We start from the raw sequence: 23,722 nt of genomic DNA, 5'->3' as shown, positions 1-23,722 counted from the left end.
AGCCTATATCACATAGCGTTGTGTTGGCAAATGGATCATGTTAACATATTATAAAATTTCACAATTAAACAGATAGAAGCAAATTGTTTATTGATACCTGTTTTGATAGCTTGGAATACATTTCGTTCTGTTGTTTTTCTATTTTTTACATTCTGGATAAGTTTTCACAATTTTCTAGTTTATTTTTCATTACAGAAAAAATTATTTAAGGATTAATTTGAATATAGTTTTATGTTATGGAGAGTGTGCTCTAAATAAACCGCTTCATGATGAGAGTACACACATAGACTTATGTTATATCTCCATAACATTGAAATATATTCCAATTAATTCTAATAACTTAATTAACTAAAGATAAACTATTCAAAATTCCGAATTTATTTTGGGACTCTCATTTCCTTAAAATCATTACGCCGTTATATCAGCCAATCAGAAACTACGTTACAAACGGGAAATATTGGGCAATAAGCAACATTCCTTTACACGCCATCTCGTTTTCTATAATATATTATCGCAATCTAATTATTTCATTACCAGACATGAAATTAATATCTTCGTAGTCACAGTGAATACATACGTTAGCAAAGGGGACGTAACCGAGTAGTGATTCACCCACTATCATGATTTCGATGTAAACTGTTATTTTTTTATTTAGTGTAGTTTCTGTTGGTTGTCCTAACATAATTATGTCAATTTGTTTCCTCTGAAGATCGCTTTTCTTTATCAACGTCAATTGAACTGGAGATTAAGACAGTCACTATCACTGGTTGACAGTTATAACGAAAATAAGATTGACATCACAACGTATCATTAGCTCTATGATGGAGCACTAATTAACAGTGAAGAGTATAAGTTGGTTATTTTATGTGGATTTTCATATACTTAATTCTTTCCTGTTTTTCAAAATATTTTATTTTTATATAATGCTTAAAGCCTCTTTCATATGTGGATATAGAGGGGGATTTCTATCCGAGAATCACAAAATGTTGTAAAATCCGAATCTTCCCGTATTCCACATATATAAAGAGTATTTTTCTCTCATATCTCGACGTTTTATTTCAATTTTACTGTGTGCTTTTCCGCCATTTTGAAACTAATTCGAAAAAAACCGCGACTACAAGTCAGTTCCCCATACATGAAAATTGCTTGATATTTTCCAAGCAAATCCAATTGTTTGTATCATTTTAAGTAAATCCATTCTAGTTTCTGAAAAAAAAGGTTAAAATGAAGCTTTAACGTCAAGGGGCCTTATTGCATGGATAGTCATGCAATACAGCCTCAGGCGACAGGAGTACATTGTCATAGACAAGCCAATATTACACGTGCGAGGTATATGAGAGAAAAAACAATACAGAGAAAACATTTTGTAAACACATCGTTACCATAAAATTTCACATTATTGTTGCAGACAACAACTGACAAACTAAGTGTACTTGCAACAGATGTACCAGGCAGAGGGGTTCCACAAAATGACCAAACGGACTACAATGAAATGAAATATAATCATAGATCAAAAAGGAACACGAACAATGTTTTGGATTGGGAAGCAATTTACGATTTCTTCATTAGGTTGCGTCAATCTACCCTGGCAGCTAGAAACAACAGACCATTAAGTCCACAGTTAATTACTAACAATAGACTGACAAGTACTCCGGTTGTCCCTAACGGCAGACTAACGGGTCCCCAGCGCGCGAGAGCGGCCATTGCCGCTATTGGTCCTCTGCCAATCGGTCGTCGTTTTACGTCGCCGTTCACAGATCCCAGGACAAGGGGCGATCCACTACCAATTGGGCCCCTCAGGAGGAGACAGAGGAGGGGGTTCTACCCTCTCATACAACATCGAATTAATGGACAGTTTAAAGACTTACACCGTAAAATAGGGGATCCTACTAAGGCAAAGTTCAAGTCGATTCTGACGGATGCTAGGACAAAGGCTGAGCCTATGCTTATGAAAACCTTTAATCCTCTGGCGAACCAACTGAAAGGTGTCAATGCACTTCAGATAAAGACTGGGAAACAAGCTTAGCAATACGGATGAATTATATCGAGAAACTATTAATTCGAAAGAACTTGTGCATGTCATACTGTACACGGCTTTTAAACTGATAATCTTCCATGTGATTATGACAGATCGGATGGTATCAAAACTGTACATAGGTACTTTATATTAACTAAACAAGACTGTTGAAGCAAAAATGCGTTGATATACAATGGACTTGATCGTCAGACAGTGTGCATAATGTAAGCACAAATATGAAATAAGAATGATTCATAATCATACAGGTCGGTAAAATAGTATTGATTAAATAAGTAAGGTTGTTATTATGTTACAATTTATAGATGTTTTTTAATTAAAAAAGACATATGATATAATTCGATATGAATGTAGATATGTTTAATTTCGCAATATGCATGTTACGCGCAGATGCAATTCTCGCATCAAATTTACGCGAACAAACATGTTATTGACATAAGTTACTCCATCCTCGATACTCCAGAAGTTCCGACAACTTACCATTTTACACTCCTGGACTATCTCATAGTAAAACTGGAGGCAACAGAACAGAACAGGTAATTAAGTCCTTTGATGCGTATCAAAAAGTAAGTGATCGGAACCCCTTGAGTATCAATGATGAAATTACCCCTCGTGTACATTTTCATGTTTATAGTATATTCGTTAACTAATAAATAATATGATAGATATCATGGTGTTAAATCCCCATGTAACTTATATGAACAAGTGTCAATATTTGCACTTGGTACATTATAACGGAGCCAAATTTGCATTTGTGACGTCCCCATCCCCCAAAGATAAGATTCCAAAGAAATGTGTTTGGCTTCATTTATTCAAATAAAATGTATAGTCCTTTGATAACGGTTTTATAACCAACATCTAAAATGATGACCCCGAGGTAATAATTTGTCTATATCATACTGGGTTTATATATTAACATATCAGTCAACAGGGGAAAACAATGATGAGTTTCGAAAATAATGCCGATAGAATATAAGTCTTTGACAATGGTTGATTTAAAAAAGACAAAATGAAGGTTAAAGATAAGTTGAATATTAGCCAATCTTCATGTTCAATAATTTTTTTGTACATCTTTAAATCTTTAAATAAAATATTTTTTGAATTTTGATTTTGGTGTCCTGGTCTAGTACTATGATTAGGAGGGTGGAAACTAGGATATATGTTAGTACACAGCGCGTTATGGTCTATCAGAGTAACTCTCCTTTGTTCCACTCTGTTACTGATAGTGTAAGACGAAGGAAAGTAACTTTGTTAAAATGTTTTCGGCGTAAATCAAGCCTTCGAAAGAAATCGACTGAATTCAATGCCATTTTATGTCACATTCTAAAATAACAGCGGGACCACAGTAGTAAAACTAAGCACTGAAACGTTTTTTTCGAATATCTAAAATAACTGGTTTGAATGTTAGAATTTTTTTCACTGGAAAACACCCACAGTAAATCTAATACAGTTCTGATTAATGACCTTCTGTTGAAGTTGATCCATACACCATCATAAATTAACATCTGACAAGAAACTCGTAATACTGAGAACAATTCATAGAATATTCAAAGTTTGATTTTAGATATGTAGATGACTATGCAAAAACTGCAAAATGTTAGCTCTCCGGAAATTTTAAATGATGCAGATCACATAGTTAAACGCTGTACCGGATGCTTCGTTGAAAAGCTTTGAAATATATAGCACAGGTAACGCCTCGTGCAGGATGATATATGACGTAATTATATATTATTACATAGCTTACATTAAGCATTTGCTATTATATCACGCATTTTGAATGAAAAAGTACGTTTTTTTGCTATCGTGATCTGAGTTTGACATATGCGTCATAGAATTGCACAAAACAAAGCAATAAAAAATATTGTCTTCTTCTGATTGTCAAAAAAAATAGTTTATGTTACTTGATTTATGATTCATTGACCTATCCTGGTATAGCGCCGTGAATCACTCTGTACTAACCATAATCAGCCGCACTGTCATCCATATAATTGTTTGGATTAGCCCGCCTTCCCAGTGTCAATTGAAGGATAGTGGTAACAGTCATGATTTTTTTTATTTTTACATAATGAATTTCAAAGTCAACCACAGGTGTATTCATCGAAATGTAAATGAATAAAATATTTAGACCGATATTGTTTATTAAAATAGTTTTTTTTAAGAAAGTACGAGATGATATTTTCCATGAAAAAGAGCGATTTGTAGATTCAAGACAAAGCAGAGACCACATTAAAATTTATTGACGAAGCCTTTCGAGCTTTAGCCAGTTGTGGGCTCCAGGAAAGCATGTGAACAACTCAACTCTCAGGAGGTATAGAGAAAAACGGCTAGGAAATGATAGAGCTGATATGAACTGAAAAAAAAAATTCCTTGACTTCGGCAATAGACGTTCAAGAAGAGTATTGCAATATCAAATGAAAATAGACTGTCTAACTTTTGTCCGACTTTAAATGTGAAGCTGTGTGTAACGTTAAAAAATACCCATTTAAACCATTTTAGTTGTTTATGAATCATCTTGATTTGATAATTGCCGCTTAACTCTACATAACATATAATGACAACTCATGTCTTTATTGTATAAGTTTGATGATTTGTATTTCCAATTGTTATTTCCCCATTTCTGGTTAGAATCATCACTATCAAACAAACTAAAAATTCCAAATGATTTCAATTACTATATGTATTACTGTATAACAGGAAATATTCGTGTGTATTTTGTGTGTGAATTGGAGCTAATATAACATTTCGATTAAATAAATAGCCGTGATTAGCCGAAAGAGCAAATAGTGACGATACCATACAAACATATAAAAGTTGTACACAAGTTTCTACACAACAGACATTCCATGGTATAGAGTATTATGTCTTCTTGACAAATGTCGAAAATAACAAATGATGTGTACGATATAGCCGATAATACTCGCGGAGTTAAATAAAAAAAGTTTTCGCGAAAATTACCTTGTACATTTTAAAATTACGTTTTCTATATCATACCTCACGCTTTAAGGCCAAAAAATATGTCTGTATTAGGGTTGCCCGAGCGACCCTAGTTGTTTACCCCCGTCTCTAATTTTTTCCAACTTTTCTATCAAAAATAATTAAAATTCTGCATTTCGATCTTAGACTCTGATTCCGCCCAATACTTTAGAGTGAAAGACACACACACACACACAAAAAGATAATAAAAAATATCCCGATCTACCGACCCTATTTTTTGCCAATATAACCCTAAACAAACATATTTCTTTTTTGGCCTAATGAATCTTTCAAATGAGATTCTTGAAAATAACCCTGTAAATAAGTACTTAAAAGTTAATAGCTAAGTTTTTCAGCCGCGATATTCAACAACGCTACAGTATGCAGGTTGATGGAGGCAAAGATAAGGCTGACATCCTTACTTTTTACCCTATGCTTATTTGAAATATTACGCTACACTCGTTTCTTACATCCTCGTGAGGAACGTCTGGGTATATTTTCATGTTCTTTTTTACAAGTTTCAATTTTGGAAATCAGTCGTTACGTTTCCTCCTCTATCATTCGATTAGGACTGATACAGTTAAACTATGATGGCACAGTTATTTTATTGCATTCTACTAGTCAGAAAAAGAACAAAAGAGCATGGTCACATGTTCACTATGATTGTTCCCTCTTCATATTTACGACAACGATGACTACATTTGATTTTATGGTTTGATCACAGAACTAGTTAACATAACCAACAGTTTCTAACAAATTATTTAACTGTTTATTAAAGATTGAAGCATTCTCTTTTAAAAAACAATTTAATATTGTGAAAAATAATAACATTTTTAAAAATGTATTTGTAATTTCGACGTCAGTTTCTATTCAATATTCTCTAGTTTATATAGCATTAATATGTCTTAACATCGGCGTCGCTATTATTCCTCCTATGCTTGCATTTGGCATTAACACAATGTCAAATTTTCATTTAACTTTATACGCCCCAATCCAATGAGAATGCAAATTTATCAATCTATTCTATAAAAAAGAAAGCAAGAAATTAACGAAACTTAATTCCGTATTATTTTGTATTTTTGTTCAGTTAATGTTTTGAAAATGTGATATTTAACTGTTTTCAAGGAAACATACTGTTTGCATTAATCGAAGTACCATGGCCATTTCATGTATGCGTCGCAAAAGAAGGTTATGGGTACTTCATTGGATTTGCTTTCTGGAAGAAGATTGCTTCCTTTCCTCCAAACGCCTTTCACAGCGTCTTCGTACGACAGACCGTACATTCTTGGATATGTTGAGGTGATACGGAACGTTCCAGAGCAAGGTTGGTAGGTTCCGTTAATCAGACACTGGGGTCTACAGACACGTCCGCAGGAGTCGTACGCTGTCATGTAGAACTTAGCCGCCCCTTCTGTAGGATTCTTTACTCCGACATACGTCATCGAAGACGAGATAGGAAGTCGTTCATCTACTACAGCATAGTCCTTGTACCTGCCAGAGTAGTCAATACCGTCAGTCTGGACGTAAACTTTGGATGCGCCAGAACCTGACACGTGACATTTGCTGTAGGTTGCAGGCATTTTCTTCTTAATTTCTACTTTCAAACCCTTGTGTCTTTGTGCCTCAAACATATCATTAGTTTCGACCAAATGCCCATCCTTTATAATAAACGATTGGAACTTTGATTTGGGTGTTCTTTCAAATATTATTCTAACAGGTATAAAAGACCAACGATTTACATTGCTAACGCCGTTCAGAAGAAATGTGTTTTGGTACGGCTTGTTGATTTGAGCCGTGTCAAAATGTGTTGTTGTGCTGTTGGTCAAAATACTCCTTTTTCCTCTGTTCCTGACTGGAGCGTTAGGAATAGTATCCCCCCTGGTTCTGGGATCACTGAAAGGTGTATTAAAACGGTTTCCAATCGGAAGCGGACCAGTCTGTGCCACGGTCTGCTGTGCTCTTGCCTGTCCTCCGGCCGAGGGCGAAGTAAAAGCAGCTGCCCCTCCTGCAAAGCCACCCATCCCTACCATGCCAGCGGCTGCTGCTGATGGGACAAGACCGACACGAGAGCGACATCTAGTGTTGACGCATTCTAAGTATGAACTTCCACCGCATGTAGGACATGTTGGAGATGGCTGATAAGTTGACAAACCTTCTATTTGATTACTATATCCATTGAAATTTTGGAGATTGAAAGGAATCATTCGATCAAACGCCTGCTGAAGTGGAATGTTAGTGGGAGGATAATCGGTTGCAGGGTTAATTCCCAATGTCCTTTGCCTCCTCCGGAACAACACCCAGAAGTAATTAACAAATGAATGATGCATAAAGAAGACTGGATCCTGTGCCGCAGTTGCTAATGCAGAGAGTTGGCCGTCAACCCAGACATGAGGACCGTTGTGGTGTATTTCAAGACTCCACTGTGGATTTGGATTGGGTTCGACAATTTCTCTGTGTCGTGTACGAGTTAGGACAGCCTGTACATTTGCATCACTAATGAGGGTCCCAGCATTTCCAATGTTTCTAGTGAGTGGTACATTATCCGGTGTATACCAGTTGGCGAATGGTCCATTAGTTACGGCTCCAAATCCTTCTCCAAAGAACTCAGACGTCCACAACACTGACTCTGTAGGCTGATCCATATAGAAATCTAAACGGCTATCCCAGTACGGCACCGGTACTCCGATAGCCTGCTCAAATCTGTAGCACAAACAAAAATTGCCAGCATCTTTAAAAAAATGCACAGTCAATGTTTAGTGTTTACAAAATATATTGTACATTTACAACTGGTATAATATACGAATGTGTATTATGTATCAAAATATTTGTTACAATAACTCATGTTAAAATATACAGGCCTATACGATATGTCATTTTTGGAACCGTAAATATCAAAATTATAAGATATAATGATAGAAGTCGTATGTGAATTCTAAATGTAACTTACAGTATCAAATACACTGCATGCCAGCCGAGGAAGTTTGGACCTCCGTGGGCGGAATTAATCACAAGTCGATGTATGTCAGCGAATGCGTCGTATCGACTAATGTTGGGTCCAACCTGGGCAAGATAACAGAGAACATATCATTATCAGCTGGCGACGTTTCTTTTAGTCAAAATAACTTATTATTATGTAAATGATTCTTTATAAGACAACAAAATACACACATTACGTGAATGAAATTATGAAACTTTGTTAATCATGTCAAATTTTTTTTTCAATTGAATGCATCATTAGTTTAGTGCGCTTTAAGCTTTAACAAAAATCAACATAAAACAAAGTCCCACTTAGAATCAATGATAAAATACTTATTTATACATGCAATAAGTATAAAATAGTCACTATATAAATATTACTTCATTCATTTTCTAATAAGTAAACTGTTATCATTTATTTTGACCATTTTCAATTAAAATCATTTTGTTTAAAATGTTTACGTCACTTCCTTTGAGAATTTATAAAGCTGATACACGCTTGAAAGATCTCAAGGATCTCACAGGAGAAAATCGAAGCTCTCGGATAAAACCCACATGATCGGGTACTACTAGCCACTTTTTAAACACACTTACAAACTGATTCTTTAGCATGTTAATTCTAGATACGAATGTATTCCACATCGGTCTTGACATCACACGAATTTCCTGTCGAACCCTCCTCCTAAACTGTCTCTTGCTCCTGTGATGTTTCATTGCCTCTCCAAACACTTGACGAAACAGTTCCTGTGCGTACTGAATAGTTTCGTTTGCAATTGGTCTTTGAGGACGCAAGTGGGATGTTTTATACAAAAAGTTAGTGACACAAAAAGCGCTGATCTCGTGGGCAGGCATGTCGGTGACATTTAGGATCTTGGTTCGATACCTGTAACAGTCCTCAAGTATTCCTGGCATAGGTAATGGTTCCACTAAACCTGAGACACGAGCTGGGTAGTACAGGATTAAGCATGCCAATAATAAGCCTTGAGCTAGGACAATAACAGACTGCGTCATCTGCAACATAAACGACTTTGTTAAGGGATTGTATCAAATATTCTAAATTCAAATTAAACATTAAAACATATTTAAAAGAGAAAAACTTTCCGTTGTGAAATTGAAGTTAAATCAGATGACAATTTATAATAAATAGGCAATTTTTAAAACATTATATATTCAAAATTTTGCAATGAGAAAAAATAACACGGATGCTTTTTATATTTAGACAAAGAAAGGTCATTTCAGAAATATTAAACAGTTAATTAATATATGTTAATTTTTATATTATTAAGAGCTTTTCGCATCAGATCAATTGGGCTTGATAAATCTTTTCGCTAATTGCTTTAATTTAGCAACTTCTGAGAATGCGCGAATTCATCATCGTGCTAATTAGTTTGAAAATAGATTTGCGGAAAACATTGGATGCCTCAATATAAGTACGTTTGCAGTAAGCAATATGCTTCAACTTTTTCGAATTAGTTGTCGATTCTAACTTATTCATTTAAAATTGTTATATTTCGAAACATAGAATTCAATATTATATACAATTTTATGGCAAAACCTTATAAAAGTGAGGAAGGCTTTGACCTGTAAACCTGTTCTAATCCAAAGGTATTGTAGTAATTAATTTATGTTTTGATAAGTTTGGTAATTTGGCAATACATACCATGATTTTCATACAGAGCTGTGTGTCTGAACCGTGCCCAAATGAAAATGAAATAATATCGTCTGAACTAGTCGATTTGCCCGAGTTTGTTTTTACTTAGAAACATGGCTCCATGCTGTGTGTGGTTATGTACTGGTCAAAGGTCCCAATCATTTCCTTGTACTGGGCTTACTTTTTCATAGAATAACATTTAGATAAAATCATAAATAGCAAACAGTGATAAGCTAAATACATTTTTGAAGATTAAATAAACAGAGTTATTTTCTTATTTTTGTTATTGTGTTTTGTTAAACATGAGATTAAATATGTTTAAATTCATGTCGAATGGTTTTTTTCTGAATTACAAGGAATTGTCTTGTTTCATCTCATTTCCTCTAAATATAAAATGATTAATACAATAAATTGTATATATAACTGAAAAATTGTTACATTTAAAAGAATACTTGAATTCAGGTTTTTATTCCAAAGAATATACTTCTTTTTTTCACATGAATGTTGTATAATCTACAACTGTACACCAATCGGTGACACATAATTCCTAGTGTATTTGGAATACTCAAAGAACATTGGCGACAGATGAACAGTACAAGATACAGGAATTCGTGATGCCATCAGAAAAACAACGTATCCCTTCATGTCCATGTGTCTAACGCAGTACTTCAGGTCGGTGTTGTTTCTACATGTGCCTAACAATGAACACGAAGTGAAACAGTCACACAAAAGAAACATTGGTATCGATTTTATTTTACCCCGGAAATGTTAATCACTGCATTATAAGCTTCACGTGAATTATAATATAGTGTAGTATAATATTTTATTTTGTTTTTCATTTATTTATTTGAAATGATTATTGTCTATACATATCTTGTACTATGAGTTACTTGTCAAATCTGATTAAAAAGTTAATAAATTATTATCAAGTGCAGGAAAAAAATGTATGCGGAGAATGCTCTCATTTCATCCGAACTTTAGAAACGGATGATGAAGATTCTTTGAGATGAGCCGGGGCTGAGGGAAGTGTGTGGTGTGTGGTTTGGGAGACTGTGGTATATTAGTGTAGTGTCTTGTTGTATAGTGGAACTCTTACTTACCCTTTTTATAGTGCTTTTTCACTAAAGCATGCCGCCGAAGATACCAAACAACACACCCTACTCACTCACATAATATTGACAAAGGCCGAACCAGTCGTCCCACTCTCTACATTATTGTATATATACTGAGCACTAACAAGGAGCAAAAACTACCACTTTTATAGATTTGGTGTGTCTCGGCTCCCGAAAAGAATAAAAATCGAACGTAGATAGATGTGGGGATTTAGGCCTGTCTTTTTATTATAAATACGCCATGCTTTGTTCGTATTGGATACGTGAGTAAGTCAACAAGTCTCGTTGCTATAAAGAATTAAAATTTCAAAATTTTAGTGAATAACATGTCTATACGACCCATCAGTTTTAGAGTTTAGAATTTTCCGATAAAGTGACCTATTTACAATAATCCTCAAATTTTAAATTAATTAATATGAGGTTTTAACCTTGTCATAATTTCAATAAGAATAAAGTAAAACGTTTTAGTCCTATCACGTAAACTTTTGATCAAACAGCCATTACTAACGTCTTAGATTCATTGGATCTTTCCCTACCCTCAAGGTAGTGAATGATCCTTTTTCTGCCCCTGTTATTCCTACAAAAATAAAATGTTAAATACCATACTAACCGCAATATCAAAAAAATATAAACATTATTTACTAAATGTCTTACTTATCAACTTGGAGATTTTTATTTTTATTTGTCAAAACTTAATCAAATTGCTGTACTCTGACAAATAAGAATCTAAATCGTTTTGAAATATTCGAAATCAAAGAAATATTAACACATACACTATATCAAAATTATTTATTATTTAAATACTCTTTTTACAAGGTAAACGAAATATGTGGAGGCTTTTGATATTTCCTATTGGGATGATAATAAGGAGAGCACGAGCGTGAAGCACGAGCTCGGGGTCAAAGGTGATTGTCCAATGGGACTACACAGGTTAACGTTTATGTGGATATGACGTTTTATAACTTCCGGCTTATCACGCGATATATATGTTCTATGTGTGCAGTCTGTCTTGCCCTGGGTAAGGCAGAGAAATCATACCCTCAACGGAAGTGCAGAAATCTATGTTCGATAGAGTAGAACATATAATCTGAAATCAACATTCGGTTTATGCAGGTTCAAGATAAACACGAAAGACATTTCTAAATAATCAGCTGTCCAAAAATAAGTATCAAGTGAATGTTATTGATTCATTTGTATTCATGAATCAATAACTTTGAAGAATTCGTTTACATCACTTTTCGATTGATGAAGTGATTTTAATACACTTTAAGATTTTCTGTATGTATATGTAACATTCCCGTTCACATGGGTAGATAATTTTGTGGAAATAATATTATTTGACAGCTATTCTATATTGTAGTTTTAACATGTTAATAATACTTTAATGACTATCTTTGTTTTTAATCAAATTGAAGACGCAGGTAGCACACGTACACCATATTGATAGATAAAATTATTAATTCATGGTGATTAAAGGGCTACCGCCCTTGTCTGTGACAAGCTCGCGTCAGTTATATATACATGTTGAAGAGTGATGTATCACATCTGCGTAGACATTCTAAATTAAATTATGAAAAAAGAAATAACTAATCTTCGCCAAACACTTAAACCTAAACAGGTGAGAGAATCTAACTGCATGTGCAAGTTGACGTCTTCTTTGTTTAAGAAAACCTAATCTAGGATAAATTGTTGTCAAAGGACTATGTGCGGGTTGGGCCATTTTCGGTCCCCGAATCCATTTTATTACTTCCCTGATTTTAAAGTTGTCTATTTTTACAGTTTTAGTTACCATGCTTATCATTCGCAATATGCATCAATTAAATAATTAATTATTTGAAAAATCTGTTATTTCTAGCCAATTATTTGTTATCGAAGAAACAATAGAGCGCGATCTCAAACAAATTTAATATTTTATGAGAATATGTTGGCACGTCAAACATATTTTCAGGAGAAATGTGAAGTTTGGTCAATGATGCGCTCTATGGTTTCTACACCTTAGCGAAAATGGGTAAAATTCACAAAATACCACATTTTCACAATTTATGTATGTTTAGGATGGTTACCATAGCATCTGTCGATGCCATAACACAACAATCACACCTATCGTGTCAAGAAAGTACTCAATATTTGAAGTTCAACGATATATCTTATAAACGTTTTTCTATTGACAAATTAAAACAAAAGTCTGTTAAGATTCATTGCTGACAAGTATTTTATTATTGCGATACCTAGTAATCTTAAATATCTGATAAAAAATGCAATAAGACATATGAATCACATATGATTTAGGACCATAACCATGTTTTCTGAACTTCACAAATGAAGACGACAGGGATTTCTGCTGAGTTCATCTCCGTTGACAGAACCCCACCATTCATCCAATTTCTTTTAATTGCATCATCATAGGTCAAACCATACATCATAGGAAATGATGACGTCACGCGGAAGGCGCCGCTGCACGGTTTGTAACCTTTACTACTTAGACATTGCGGGCGGCAGACGCGGCCGCAGGAGTCATACGCATTCATATAGAACTCAGCTGTACCATCCATGGGATTTTTTACTCCCACATACGTCATAGATGACGATATGGCTTGCCTTTCATCCACCACAGCATAGTCTTTGTATCTACCAGAATAGTCAATTCCGTCAGTCTGGACGTAAACTTTAGACGCACCGGAACCGGAAACTTGACAATATTTGTATAATGCCTGTTGCCTTTGATTGGTATCAGGATCTGTAGATGGCATAAACATATCATGTGTTCTAGAAACGTTACCATTCTGAATTGGATATGACTTAAATCGCAATTGTGGTGGCCTCTCAAAAATTATCTTTACTGGTACGAAAGCCCAAAGGTCAATGCTGCTTTTTCCATTCAATTCGAAAGTGTTCTGATATGGAATATTTATTTGAGAGTTGTCTTTGCTAGCAATGAGGTCGTGTTGTTTCCGGACCTCTTGAACGTGACGTTTGGCGCGATTATTTCTTGAATCATGGAAATCTGTTTGAAATTTCGTGCCAATTGACGCGGTACCAGCATCAGAAGCAGGAGACGCAAAAACGGGTCCCGCTATCCCTTGTCCACCAGTAAATCTTGATATTTCTTGCCCTGGTCCTCTTGCTATTCCTGGAACCGCAATAGATACACACCTTCCCTGTAAGCATTGTGCATATCCACCGCAAAACGGACATCTAGGTGGTCGAGCGTATATTACTCTTCTCTCGAGGAATTCAGAGTAGCCATATATGCAACGGTAGTTAAATGGAATCATCTGGGCCCCTGGACCTTGCCTAGGATCTGGTGAGTCTGGGTAGGCTGTTGCAGGGTTGATTCCAGCCAATCGTTGTCTATGGCGGAATAGAGACCATAGGTAATCGATGAACGCATGGAGAACAAAGAATACTGGATCATAGGCAGTCGTCTCTGAGGACGCCATCTGTCCGTCAATCCACACGTGAGGAGCGTTATGGATGCGTTCAAATGTAAAAGGTCCAGCACTCGGTTCCGTGACATCGTTAATGTCGACTCGAGACATCACATTAGCAACCATATCCTCATTAATCAGAGACCCCGCACTACCAATGTTACGGATGAGAGGCGTACCTGTTGGCGTTACCCAATTTGCAAACGGTCCGGATCTTACTTCACCAAAGCCGGGTCCGAAGAAAGCATCGGTCCAAACTATGGATTCTGTGGGTCTGGGCATGTAAAAGTCCAGGCGACAATCCCAGTACGGAATGGCAATTCCGAGAGCTTGCTCAAGTCTGAAATGTACAACATCATTCTATGTATAGAATATTAGCTACCTGCACTCGGTCCATTTCTGTACCACATTAAATATATGGCACAAAATTTGAAATTTATCATTAATTTACTGAAGTTATGCGAATATTAGCTGCAATATTGTAGCTCAAAAGACTTTTTGACAGAAAATGGTGTCGTCTTTAGAGCTACAATTGGTGCCTATTACTGCTTATGGAGCAAAGTAATGATTATGCAAACCATTATAAAACGTTTGTTTGCATTTTCATCGTACTTGTTTGATATCGCTTATCTACTAGGCAATAAAACTGAAACACATAAAATATCAAATTCTCATTGAGGCATTATTTTTTACATAATACATATGAAGGTCTTTCTGAAGGGAATTTATACGGCAAGTCCTCAAAGTGTGAATTTGACGTCTTGTGAGCGGTACGGTAGATATTAAGAATGGTAGTTGGACAAAAATAATGAGTAAATGCATGTATACGCATAAAATAATTGGAAACCTACAAAAAAGTATAGAAAACTATGCCCGAGTGATTTTCGGAGGCAGTGCTCCACTACGACACATAGGGACCAATTCGTACCCGGCCGAAAGGTATAGTAGGCCGGGTACGTAAATTCGTTCTATGCGAATATAGAATCCATTTGTTCATCAATGATTAGTGGTCTGAAATATTGATCATTATGCAACTTACAATGCAATAATCAGTCGATGCCACCCGAGAAAATTAGGACCGTTGTGTGCGATTGGAACCGCCATCCTATGAGCATCTGCAAGCGCATCATAACGATTTGAGAGACCAACCTATACAAACGGATAAAAACAAAAGTTTGACTTTAGTAAATTATTATGGTTCATGTTAAGAAATAAAAAATAAATAACTGACTAAAAAAAACACACTTTTCTTTTTGTCATGCATATATCTGCTTATAGAAAGGCATTGTCCAAAGTATACTTCCTTATGATACCATTCAAGGACTTACGCAATAGTAAGTTTACAGACTGCACGTAGTAACGTTGATAGAACGTCATTTCTGGGATTTAGAGGATCCCACACAGCAATTAAGGTTTCTTAGTAAAATATCAGTTAATTACTCTTATAATACAATTGTAAAATATATAACTGTTTTCAAAGCATAATTTCTAGATATATAATGCATATGATGTTAATTTATTTAGCAAATCTTAAATAATTATAAATCCTCGATTCATAGTACAAATGTCAATTGTGGATACTAGAAACGTGTCTTATTGGTCTATTATCTACTGAATGGCTATGTTTGTATTTAACTGCGTCATTCTCAATACATCAATATATTCCAAATATAATATTTACCGGCGTTCTTTTCAGCTGATTGATTCGGTTGACGAAGTCGACCCATTCCCTCCTACTCAGAGACCTAATCTCCCGTCTAACCCATCGTCTGCCTGCACGACGAGGGAGGAGCAACTGTGGTCGTCCTAGACCAGGTCCTGGGATACGTCCTAATCCAGGTATCTCTCCCAGTCCCGGAATCTGTCCTAACCAAGATGTAGGCTGAAGTCCTCTCCTTGGTGGAATCAATTGCCTTATTCTCGGTTGGTCGGGTATAGCTACAACCTGCCGCTTGTGGCGTCTTCTTGTCCTGCTCCGTTGGTTGTAACTTTCCCCAAACATCTGACGCATTAGTTCCTGCACGTACAGTATAGATTCGTTGGCTACTTTGTGATGAGGACGAAGGTGTGTTGAGGAGTAGAGGAATTGGGTGATACAGAATATGTTGATATCCTCTGATACAAATTCAGTGATGCTGATGTTCTGGGTCCGGAATTTGTAGCATTCCTCTAACTCTTTTGGCATAGGTATCTCCTCAACGAGCCCAGTCACACTAATGATGAGGAGTAGACAGGTTAGGAGCCATATGGTAACACCAGACAGGCAACGTGTGTCCACCTTCAATTAACGTTAATCAAATTACTAACATTTGATTTTTATAGATAAATAACACTTTGAACATATGTTTTGATAAGTCATATTTCAGTATCTTACAAGCAAATTTTAAACTTCTTGAAAGCATGCGTAAAAATATCTAATCATACGTTTTCAAGATTGATAAAGATTTTTTTTAATCCAGATACAGGAAGTTTTTCTGTTACTGCGAACATATCAAAACGAAGAAAACATAACCCACAAGTGATTTATAGAAAAGGTAAAATAGAAAAAAAAACTTTTAATATTAATCGATTAAGGTACATGTAGGCCTATACTTTTGACAACTTCGCCAATTTATATGACGTTATATCGGAAGCTGCGGAAGTTGTTTCCGATACGCTATGACATTCCACTTGGGTATTTTTTAAATAGGTGAAAATTGTCTACATTAAAATTGGATATTTTAAAATCATTAAATAATCCACTGAAGTTTTTGCGGTCCCTGTCTTAAATGGAAATGGGTTTTCAAACACTGGAAGTAACGTTCGTCACAATAAATGATAAGAAGAGACCCGTCCGGACCCAAATCCCGGAATTCTAAAAACAACCGCATACGGGTTTCCTTAAAACAGAAAAATTGGAGAAAATGATAATAACATAAACCAGATAAAATATTTAAAAAATAATAATAATAAAAATGAACAGATGTGAAATGTTTTTTGCGGCAAGATTTAAAAAAAAAAGTCAATTATGACCTATCCTAGCACTGGATGCAATGAGGGTAGGGTTGCGAGATACAAATTTCAAGCTTACAAAATTTGTTCGAGGACCCCATGTTTTTATATGATATTTGAAAAATATATTACCTTGGTCATATCATATACACATATTGTGAAATTGACATGGGTTTTCATTTCCTTTTTGGCGTATTCAATGTTTTTAGGGTTCGAAGATATGAAAAACATGATATTTACGTATAGAAACGGTCCTGGTAAATAATGAAAATTAGTTAGCAGTTGTTAAAATACAAGAGATTTGTATATTGCTCTATCGTTAAAACACAAGGACATAAAATCAACAGAATCGAGACTACATTCACCCTAATATTACAGAAAACATATCCTTTTTTAATTATTTTATTTTCGGTCAGCAAATTTGCAAGGATGGCATATTTCAAGATCAAATGTCACAAAGAGTAGTTCGAGAATACCAATTTTTCTTTACAGATTTGAAATCTACATGAAAAATGCAAGAACGTTAGACCTGTTACAAAAAATGAAATGGATTTCTCCAAAAGTATTGAGCTACCATAAATATTTTACTCTAACTTGAGATGGAAATTATTAAACTTTATACAGTGATATTGCAATTACATTTGTATTTTTGTCAGTTAAAAATAAATAAATAAAATGAAAATAAATGAATAAAAATACACACAAAATATACTGCAGGTTAGGATTTGTACTGTGTATAATATACATGTATATTTAAAGTTTCAATACATACCATGGCTACAAACTCATTCGATTCCTTTGCGATTTAGGTATTACATTCTGTAACTGATAGCCGAGCATTTTTATTTATACTTAGTCAAATTAGCATAAAGGCATATCTAATTAAGTGATCAATCTCTCGCCTCTCCTATAATTAGCAGCATGATGTGTGTGACTTTCAATTTTCGTAAGAAAAAATAGGATCTTCTAAGAGAAATTCTACCAATGATTACCACATAGTAAATTCTCAATATATATAACACATTTACCATAATGTTTGAGTTATCATAGATCATTTGTTTGGAATTATTACAGATCAAAACAAAAACTGCATCATATATACTTAAGCATGCATATATCTATTTCTAATTTAAAATCAATGTTAATCGCGAATTTCATATCCGGTATTGAGTGACATCCGACTTTAAAGGGCATTACTAAATATAATATAGACTATACTGCAATGAATAAACTCATTATTTATTCCCAGAACTGCATAGCTTATTGTTCCATCAAAGAGACACTAAATCACATTGTATTACAGTGTTATGCTAATTTTATACAAATAAGCTCATTGTTTATTCCCGGAACTGCAATGGCTTTGTCTGCATGGTTTATTTAAAGAATAGATGTTTATTTTGTTGAGGTTATAAGGGTATAATGATAATGGAGCACGTGTAAATTATGTAACACCGGCGAAGCCGGGTTACATAAAATTTACTAGGGCTCCATTATCATTATACCCTCATAACCTCAACAAAATAAACATCTATTCCTTATATTTACAGTTTATCGAGTAAATGAATATTATTTTTTCCCGCGGCAGTTGCATATTTTTTATTAAAATACCCATATTTTTTCTCTTCCGTCATCGTAAACGAATTCGATTGAACAGAGTAATTCATATGTTCCCGCCAAAAGTGGGGTCATGATCCCACGTTGCTACGCCATCGACTATTCACGTAACAATAGAATCGCCGCGCGTGTTGTGCTAACATTACACACTGATATTGATAATACTAGAAAGCATGATTATTGAGTCCATGCCAGTGCAAACTGTTAATATTGTTCTATCAAAGAGACACTATAATAATTTATTACAGTGTTATGCTAATTTTATATAAACAGTATTCCAAAACAATGTACAAAACTATGCCGCTTTTTTTTAATCAACAAGAAATCTTGACGCCTACCAAAGAATTTTTTGTTTCTGAGGAATAAAGAGTGTTAGTACCTCACGTGACAGAATACTTAATTCTGATTGGCTACACATATGGGTACTATTTGCAATAGCGCAAGCGGACACTATTGAAGTGGCGCGAAATCGAACGCGAATGTATTGTGACGTTACCATTACATGACGTCATTATAACGAAGATGTCGGACAGGCTGTTGTGTGCGGGGATGGAAGTAAATGCTCCTTTTCTACAGAAGACAGTTTATTCATGTTGATATACTTTTAATCTTCATGAAGCTGAATCCAGTTATATAGAAACACAGTTTTCTGTGACAATTCATATCTTGTACTTTTGATATAACAAAGTGGTGTGGAAATGAAGAGAGCATTGCGAGATGTCGCTTGACGTGTTGCTGTTACGATGACATGAAAACGGGTCTAATGTGAGGGTGTTGTACTAAATCCATTATGGCCTGGTTGAGAGGGCACTATTGCCTCATAGTATTGTTGAGGGATGGAATAGTGCCCGAGCCGAATATTTTCTATTCTAATATTAAATGAACATAGAGTAAATTTCCATACATTTGCTCAAATTAAGTTTCTTATCAGAGTAAAAGTCTCTGTAATTGTCAAATTTTATATATGATCACTATCTGCAATTGTGTGCTTGGACTTAATTAATTAAAAATGGCTATGCAGAACTCAAGAACAAGAATACCGTACATGTCTACTTTGGGGAAGCTACGTATACCATTGCAATACTTTCTGAGAAAGTGACAAAATCCAAGATGACTGCTTGTCATTCATGATATTACCTTATACGAAATTTCAAAGAGCTCTTTGTAACATGTTTTAAGAAAAAGCAGAAGCAAACTTCTACGATCAAAATTCAAAATGTATACATTCCGGTCATCTTGTCCATTTGTTCGAAAATTGGAAAATTGCCCCACGTACAATGAACTACCAGGATGCAGGGGAAATTCGAGACAGATCCCTTCATTACTTTCTGAGAAATGGCGGTGCCTTTCACCATTAAATTCCAAAATGTCGGCCTGCTGGCTATCTTGTTGACCAATTGGTCCCAAAATGTAATATGCATGGGTTGTAGGGAAGCCAACATATCAAATTTGAGACAGATCCCTTCAATACTTCCTGAGAAATGGCATTAACAAACTTCGACTATCGAAATAAAAGATGGCTGTCTGTAGGCCATCTTGTTGACCGATTGGTCCCAAAATACAATAGGCACGGTAAGGGTCATAGAGAAACGTGTAAGAAATCTCAGAACGAACCCTTTATGGCTATTTGAAAAATAGCAGTAATAAACTTCAGCTATCATGGATGATTGTCGGCCGATTGGTTCAACAATGCAATACACACAACTATTACTCTACTGTGACCTACAACCTACTTATAATGAGGAGGTAGAAGAAAGAACAAATATTTTCTGGAACTGAGTAATAAAAGACATAATTATGTGACAGGGAAAGTTATACTTCAAAGATATAATTAATTTTTCTTTGTTTTCATACCAAATCTGGCTTTCTGATTGGCCAATATTTTTTTTGCATACCACTATGAAAAAAAAAATCCGAGAATGGCGCGAAACCCCGACGTTATCGTGACGTCACAATAGAGACATTGACGTTGCGTATTGATTCGGGAAAAAGAGTCCCTTGAAAAAACACTGTAATGTTACATTTAAACATACTTCATTTTATCAAATAGAGTATAAAATTAATTATAAGTATTGATGTCACTATTTTTTAATTTTATCGGGTTATGAAAAGAAAAATTGTTTGCAAACTTTTGTGAGAATCCGCTACGCGGATTCACACAGTTTGCAAATAATTTTTTTTCATACCCCGATAAAATTAAAAAATAGTGACATCAATGCTTAAGTAAAACTCATCAAAGCAAAACTTCAAATTTGGAAAACTGCAATAATTAATTTTCATTTGTTTTCATACCCAATCCGACTCTCTGATTGGCAGATTCTTTTTCTTCATATACTATGAAGAAATAATCCGAGAATGGCGCGAAAACCCGACTTATTCATGACGTCACAATAGAGACGTCGACGTTGCGTATTGATTTATAAAAAAATATTCCATTGTAAAATCAATTAAATCGTACATTTAAACGTATTTTATATTATCAAGTTGTCTGATAAATTATTATAAGCATTGATGGAACTATTTTTTAACTTCATAGAGGTATGGAAAAAAAATTGCAAACTTTTGTGAGAATCGCGGATTCACACAGTTTGCAAACAAATAGCGATTCGAATGTCTAAAATGTTTCAGTTCTTCAAAAGGAAAAAATATTGTTTATCTTTTTATGTGTTCCTTGCATTGTTGGCTGATAGGTTTTAGAAAATCAAATGGACGCAAAAGAGAAACAAACCCAACATATTGTTTGAATAACAGTGGGAAACTCTGTAATCATTGATCGGAATTGTGTACACATTACATTATTATTTGTCATCTAGTTGCTTCATCATATATTCTCAAATGTTTTTGTTCTTATTGTCTATAATTGTCAAAGTTAAAATAGATCATCAAAATATTTAATATCAATACAACAGTATGCTTCATTAAAATATTATTAGTCATATTAAAAGTCAGAGGTATAATTTCCATATGGCAAAGCGTACCGAAATACCTTTCTGTAGCCGAATAACATTCATCATTATTTCATATAGCAACACAAGTTTTCCAAAACACAGATAATAGGCAAAATAATCTTTCCATTTTATCATCCCCTCAATAACAATACGGGACCGATTTCAACAAATATTCATAAAGATATGAAAATGAATCAATATGTCAGTATGAGGGGCAGTTGTAGGTAAATGAAATTTACAAATTATACTCTTTGAAATATTAATTTATAGTATTTGAACCACTTATATACATTTATTGTATAACTTGATATTAATATTGATTTTTTTTCTTCAGTTGAAAATTGTGCACGTGAAAGGTACTCATTCTACTCATGGGATACAGACCAAATGTGTTCCAGGAGCAAAACACATACCGTTATCTACAAGATACAATGTATTATAGATTTGTGTTTTTATGCCAAATAATTCAGTTTAAACATACAAATATTTTTCCGAAGTCGTCCAATTAATAATTAATACAAATGATACATTAGAAGCAGTACATTATACATATAATCAAAATTAATGGGACCGCGGTAAAAATGTCCCGACATATAAGCCTTCCATTCTGGGTCACGAGTTCGAATCCAATGTGATGCAGTTACAGGTACTGACCGCTGGTCGTTGGTTCTACTCTGGTTATTCCGGCTTTCCTACACATCTAAACCGGGCACGTGTTTTAATTCTTCTGGATGTCTGTTTTAACAATCACTCCAAACCACAAGAATAGCGATAACCCCATCGTTCCTACATGATAGGTTACATATAAGTATAGCCATTGTTTGGAAGATCTGTGAAGCAACACCTTTATTTTAACGACTCGAATTACAGCATCCTAGAATTATCAATACCACAAAATGTTATGTAATATGTTTCTATTTAGTTTGATATCTTGTAGATTTCCCTTTTACAAGGAGAAATGACTGATGGAATTTCAATAAAAAAGACATAATCTATAATATAATGTTTGAATGCATAAGTTAGAACCAACCGTTACGTTAATTGATACGTTCATAGAACAATACCTCGGATAACATTTGTTATTACGATATAATCGAGACAGCCATTAATATCATTATAACGTGTAAATTAGATAATTTATCGGGCAGTGTAGAATTCCCTAAGACACTCAAACTATGGAGTCGGTCAAAATGGATGAGACGATATTTGTGTATTACAAACGATTTTAATCGAGTACATTTTAAGTTTAAGAAGCCACGACGGTTAAGATGATAAACAATGTATTGATAAAAACGCTTTCCTATTCTTAATATACTCTTTATGCTGTGTTACTATACGGAAAAAGTGAATTTAGTAGGCTATTTATAGAAAAATTAAAATTGGAAGACTTAATAGCAATAAAATAAAGACATCAAGCAATTTCATAACTACCAGATACCTATATAGGTATGTAAAGGGAGGCAAACTGAACAAAGAATAGAGGAAATAGAGACAAACTACAGTAGTAAGATAAATCAGAAGAAATGCCCGCTACTCAGACAAACAAGAAAATGTAACTTGTAATGATCACCACTTTAAAGGTAAATATCAAAATTTCAAAATCAAAGTAATTCAATGAAGTGTTAAAATCACGGAAAGGATCTAATAGAGCTACCAATAGAACTTTTACAGAGTCTTGAATAAAAAAAATGGCCAAATTTGGATGCCGAATGTTCACATTCATATTTACTCCTAATTCAAAGCTAAATAAATATCCACTAGTTCCCATGTATTTTGTAAATGAAACTCTTTGTATCAATCCATAGTTTGCATGATTTATAATCAGAGGCTTAATATCATGCTGAATTGAATTTTATTTCAAAATGAAATATTACAGGAACCATTTATCTAACCACAAGACTAATATAAACTTGTCAAGTGTATATGGCAATTGCATGAAATAACATTTTTATGAACAAACCTAAATTTTAATATGAATATGTATCCTTATATTG

At 34.5% G+C, this 23,722-nt stretch overlaps 3 protein-coding genes across 3 annotated transcripts in view; 1 reads left to right on the top strand and 2 right to left on the bottom strand.

The window, feature by feature from the left end:
• The window catches only part of LOC138315642 (uncharacterized), a 37,451-nt gene extending 34,308 nt beyond the window's left edge, over positions 1-3,143 (top strand). Inside the window, exon 4 of the mRNA XM_069256816.1 lies at positions 1,409-3,143. Coding sequence (XP_069112917.1) covers positions 1,409-2,026 — 618 coding nt within the window. The 3' untranslated portion in view covers positions 2,027-3,143. The remainder of the gene's footprint in view (positions 1-1,408) is intronic.
• A 2,853-nt stretch (positions 3,144-5,996) lies between these two features.
• On the bottom strand, positions 5,997-8,995 carry LOC138316997 (tyrosinase-like protein 1). Its single transcript, XM_069258631.1, has 3 exons — positions 8,579-8,995; positions 7,956-8,068; positions 5,997-7,708 (listed from the first exon to the last, which is right to left on the bottom strand). Exons 1-3 carry the CDS (start codon positions 8,993-8,995, stop codon positions 6,151-6,153), a joined length of 2,088 nt encoding a protein of 695 aa, XP_069114732.1. The 3' UTR covers positions 5,997-6,150.
• A 3,940-nt stretch (positions 8,996-12,935) lies between these two features.
• LOC138315640 (uncharacterized) lies at positions 12,936-17,968 on the bottom strand. Its single transcript, XM_069256813.1, has 4 exons — positions 17,939-17,968; positions 15,857-16,453; positions 15,215-15,324; positions 12,936-14,515 (listed from the first exon to the last, which is right to left on the bottom strand). The coding sequence occupies exons 1-4, from the start codon at positions 17,939-17,941 to the stop codon at positions 13,033-13,035; spliced, it is 2,193 nt and encodes a 730-aa protein (XP_069112914.1). The 5' UTR covers positions 17,942-17,968; the 3' UTR covers positions 12,936-13,032.
• Between the last annotated feature and the right edge of the window lie 5,754 nt (positions 17,969-23,722).

The sequence above is a fragment of the Argopecten irradians genome, chromosome 2, assembly GCF_041381155.1.
Source record: "Argopecten irradians isolate NY chromosome 2, Ai_NY, whole genome shotgun sequence".
Lineage (NCBI taxonomy): Eukaryota > Metazoa > Mollusca > Bivalvia > Pectinida > Pectinidae > Argopecten > Argopecten irradians.
This window is presented reverse-complemented; position numbering and strand designations above follow the sequence as displayed.

What these genes read in the sequence shown, in the direction of transcription:
- LOC138316997 (XM_069258631.1), bottom strand. Translation starts at nt 8,995, where the DNA reads ATGACGCAGTCTGTTATTGTCCTAGCTCAAGGCTTATTATTGGCATGC. An exon ending in ACATGCTAAAGAATCAGTTT is followed by an intron (nt 8,069 to 8,578) that starts GTAAGTGTGTTT and finishes TATCTTGCCCAG; the next exon opens with GTTGGACCCAACATTAGTCG. An exon ending in CATGCAGTGTATTTGATACT is followed by an intron (nt 7,709 to 7,955) that starts GTAAGTTACATT and finishes TTTGTGCTACAG; the next exon opens with ATTTGAGCAGGCTATCGGAG.
- LOC138315640 (XM_069256813.1), bottom strand. An exon ending in ATCAGCTGAAAAGAACGCCG is followed by an intron (nt 15,325 to 15,856) that starts GTAAATATTATA and finishes CCGTTTGTATAG; the next exon opens with GTTGGTCTCTCAAATCGTTA. An exon ending in CATCGACTGATTATTGCATT is followed by an intron (nt 14,516 to 15,214) that starts GTAAGTTGCATA and finishes TGTACATTTCAG; the next exon opens with ACTTGAGCAAGCTCTCGGAA.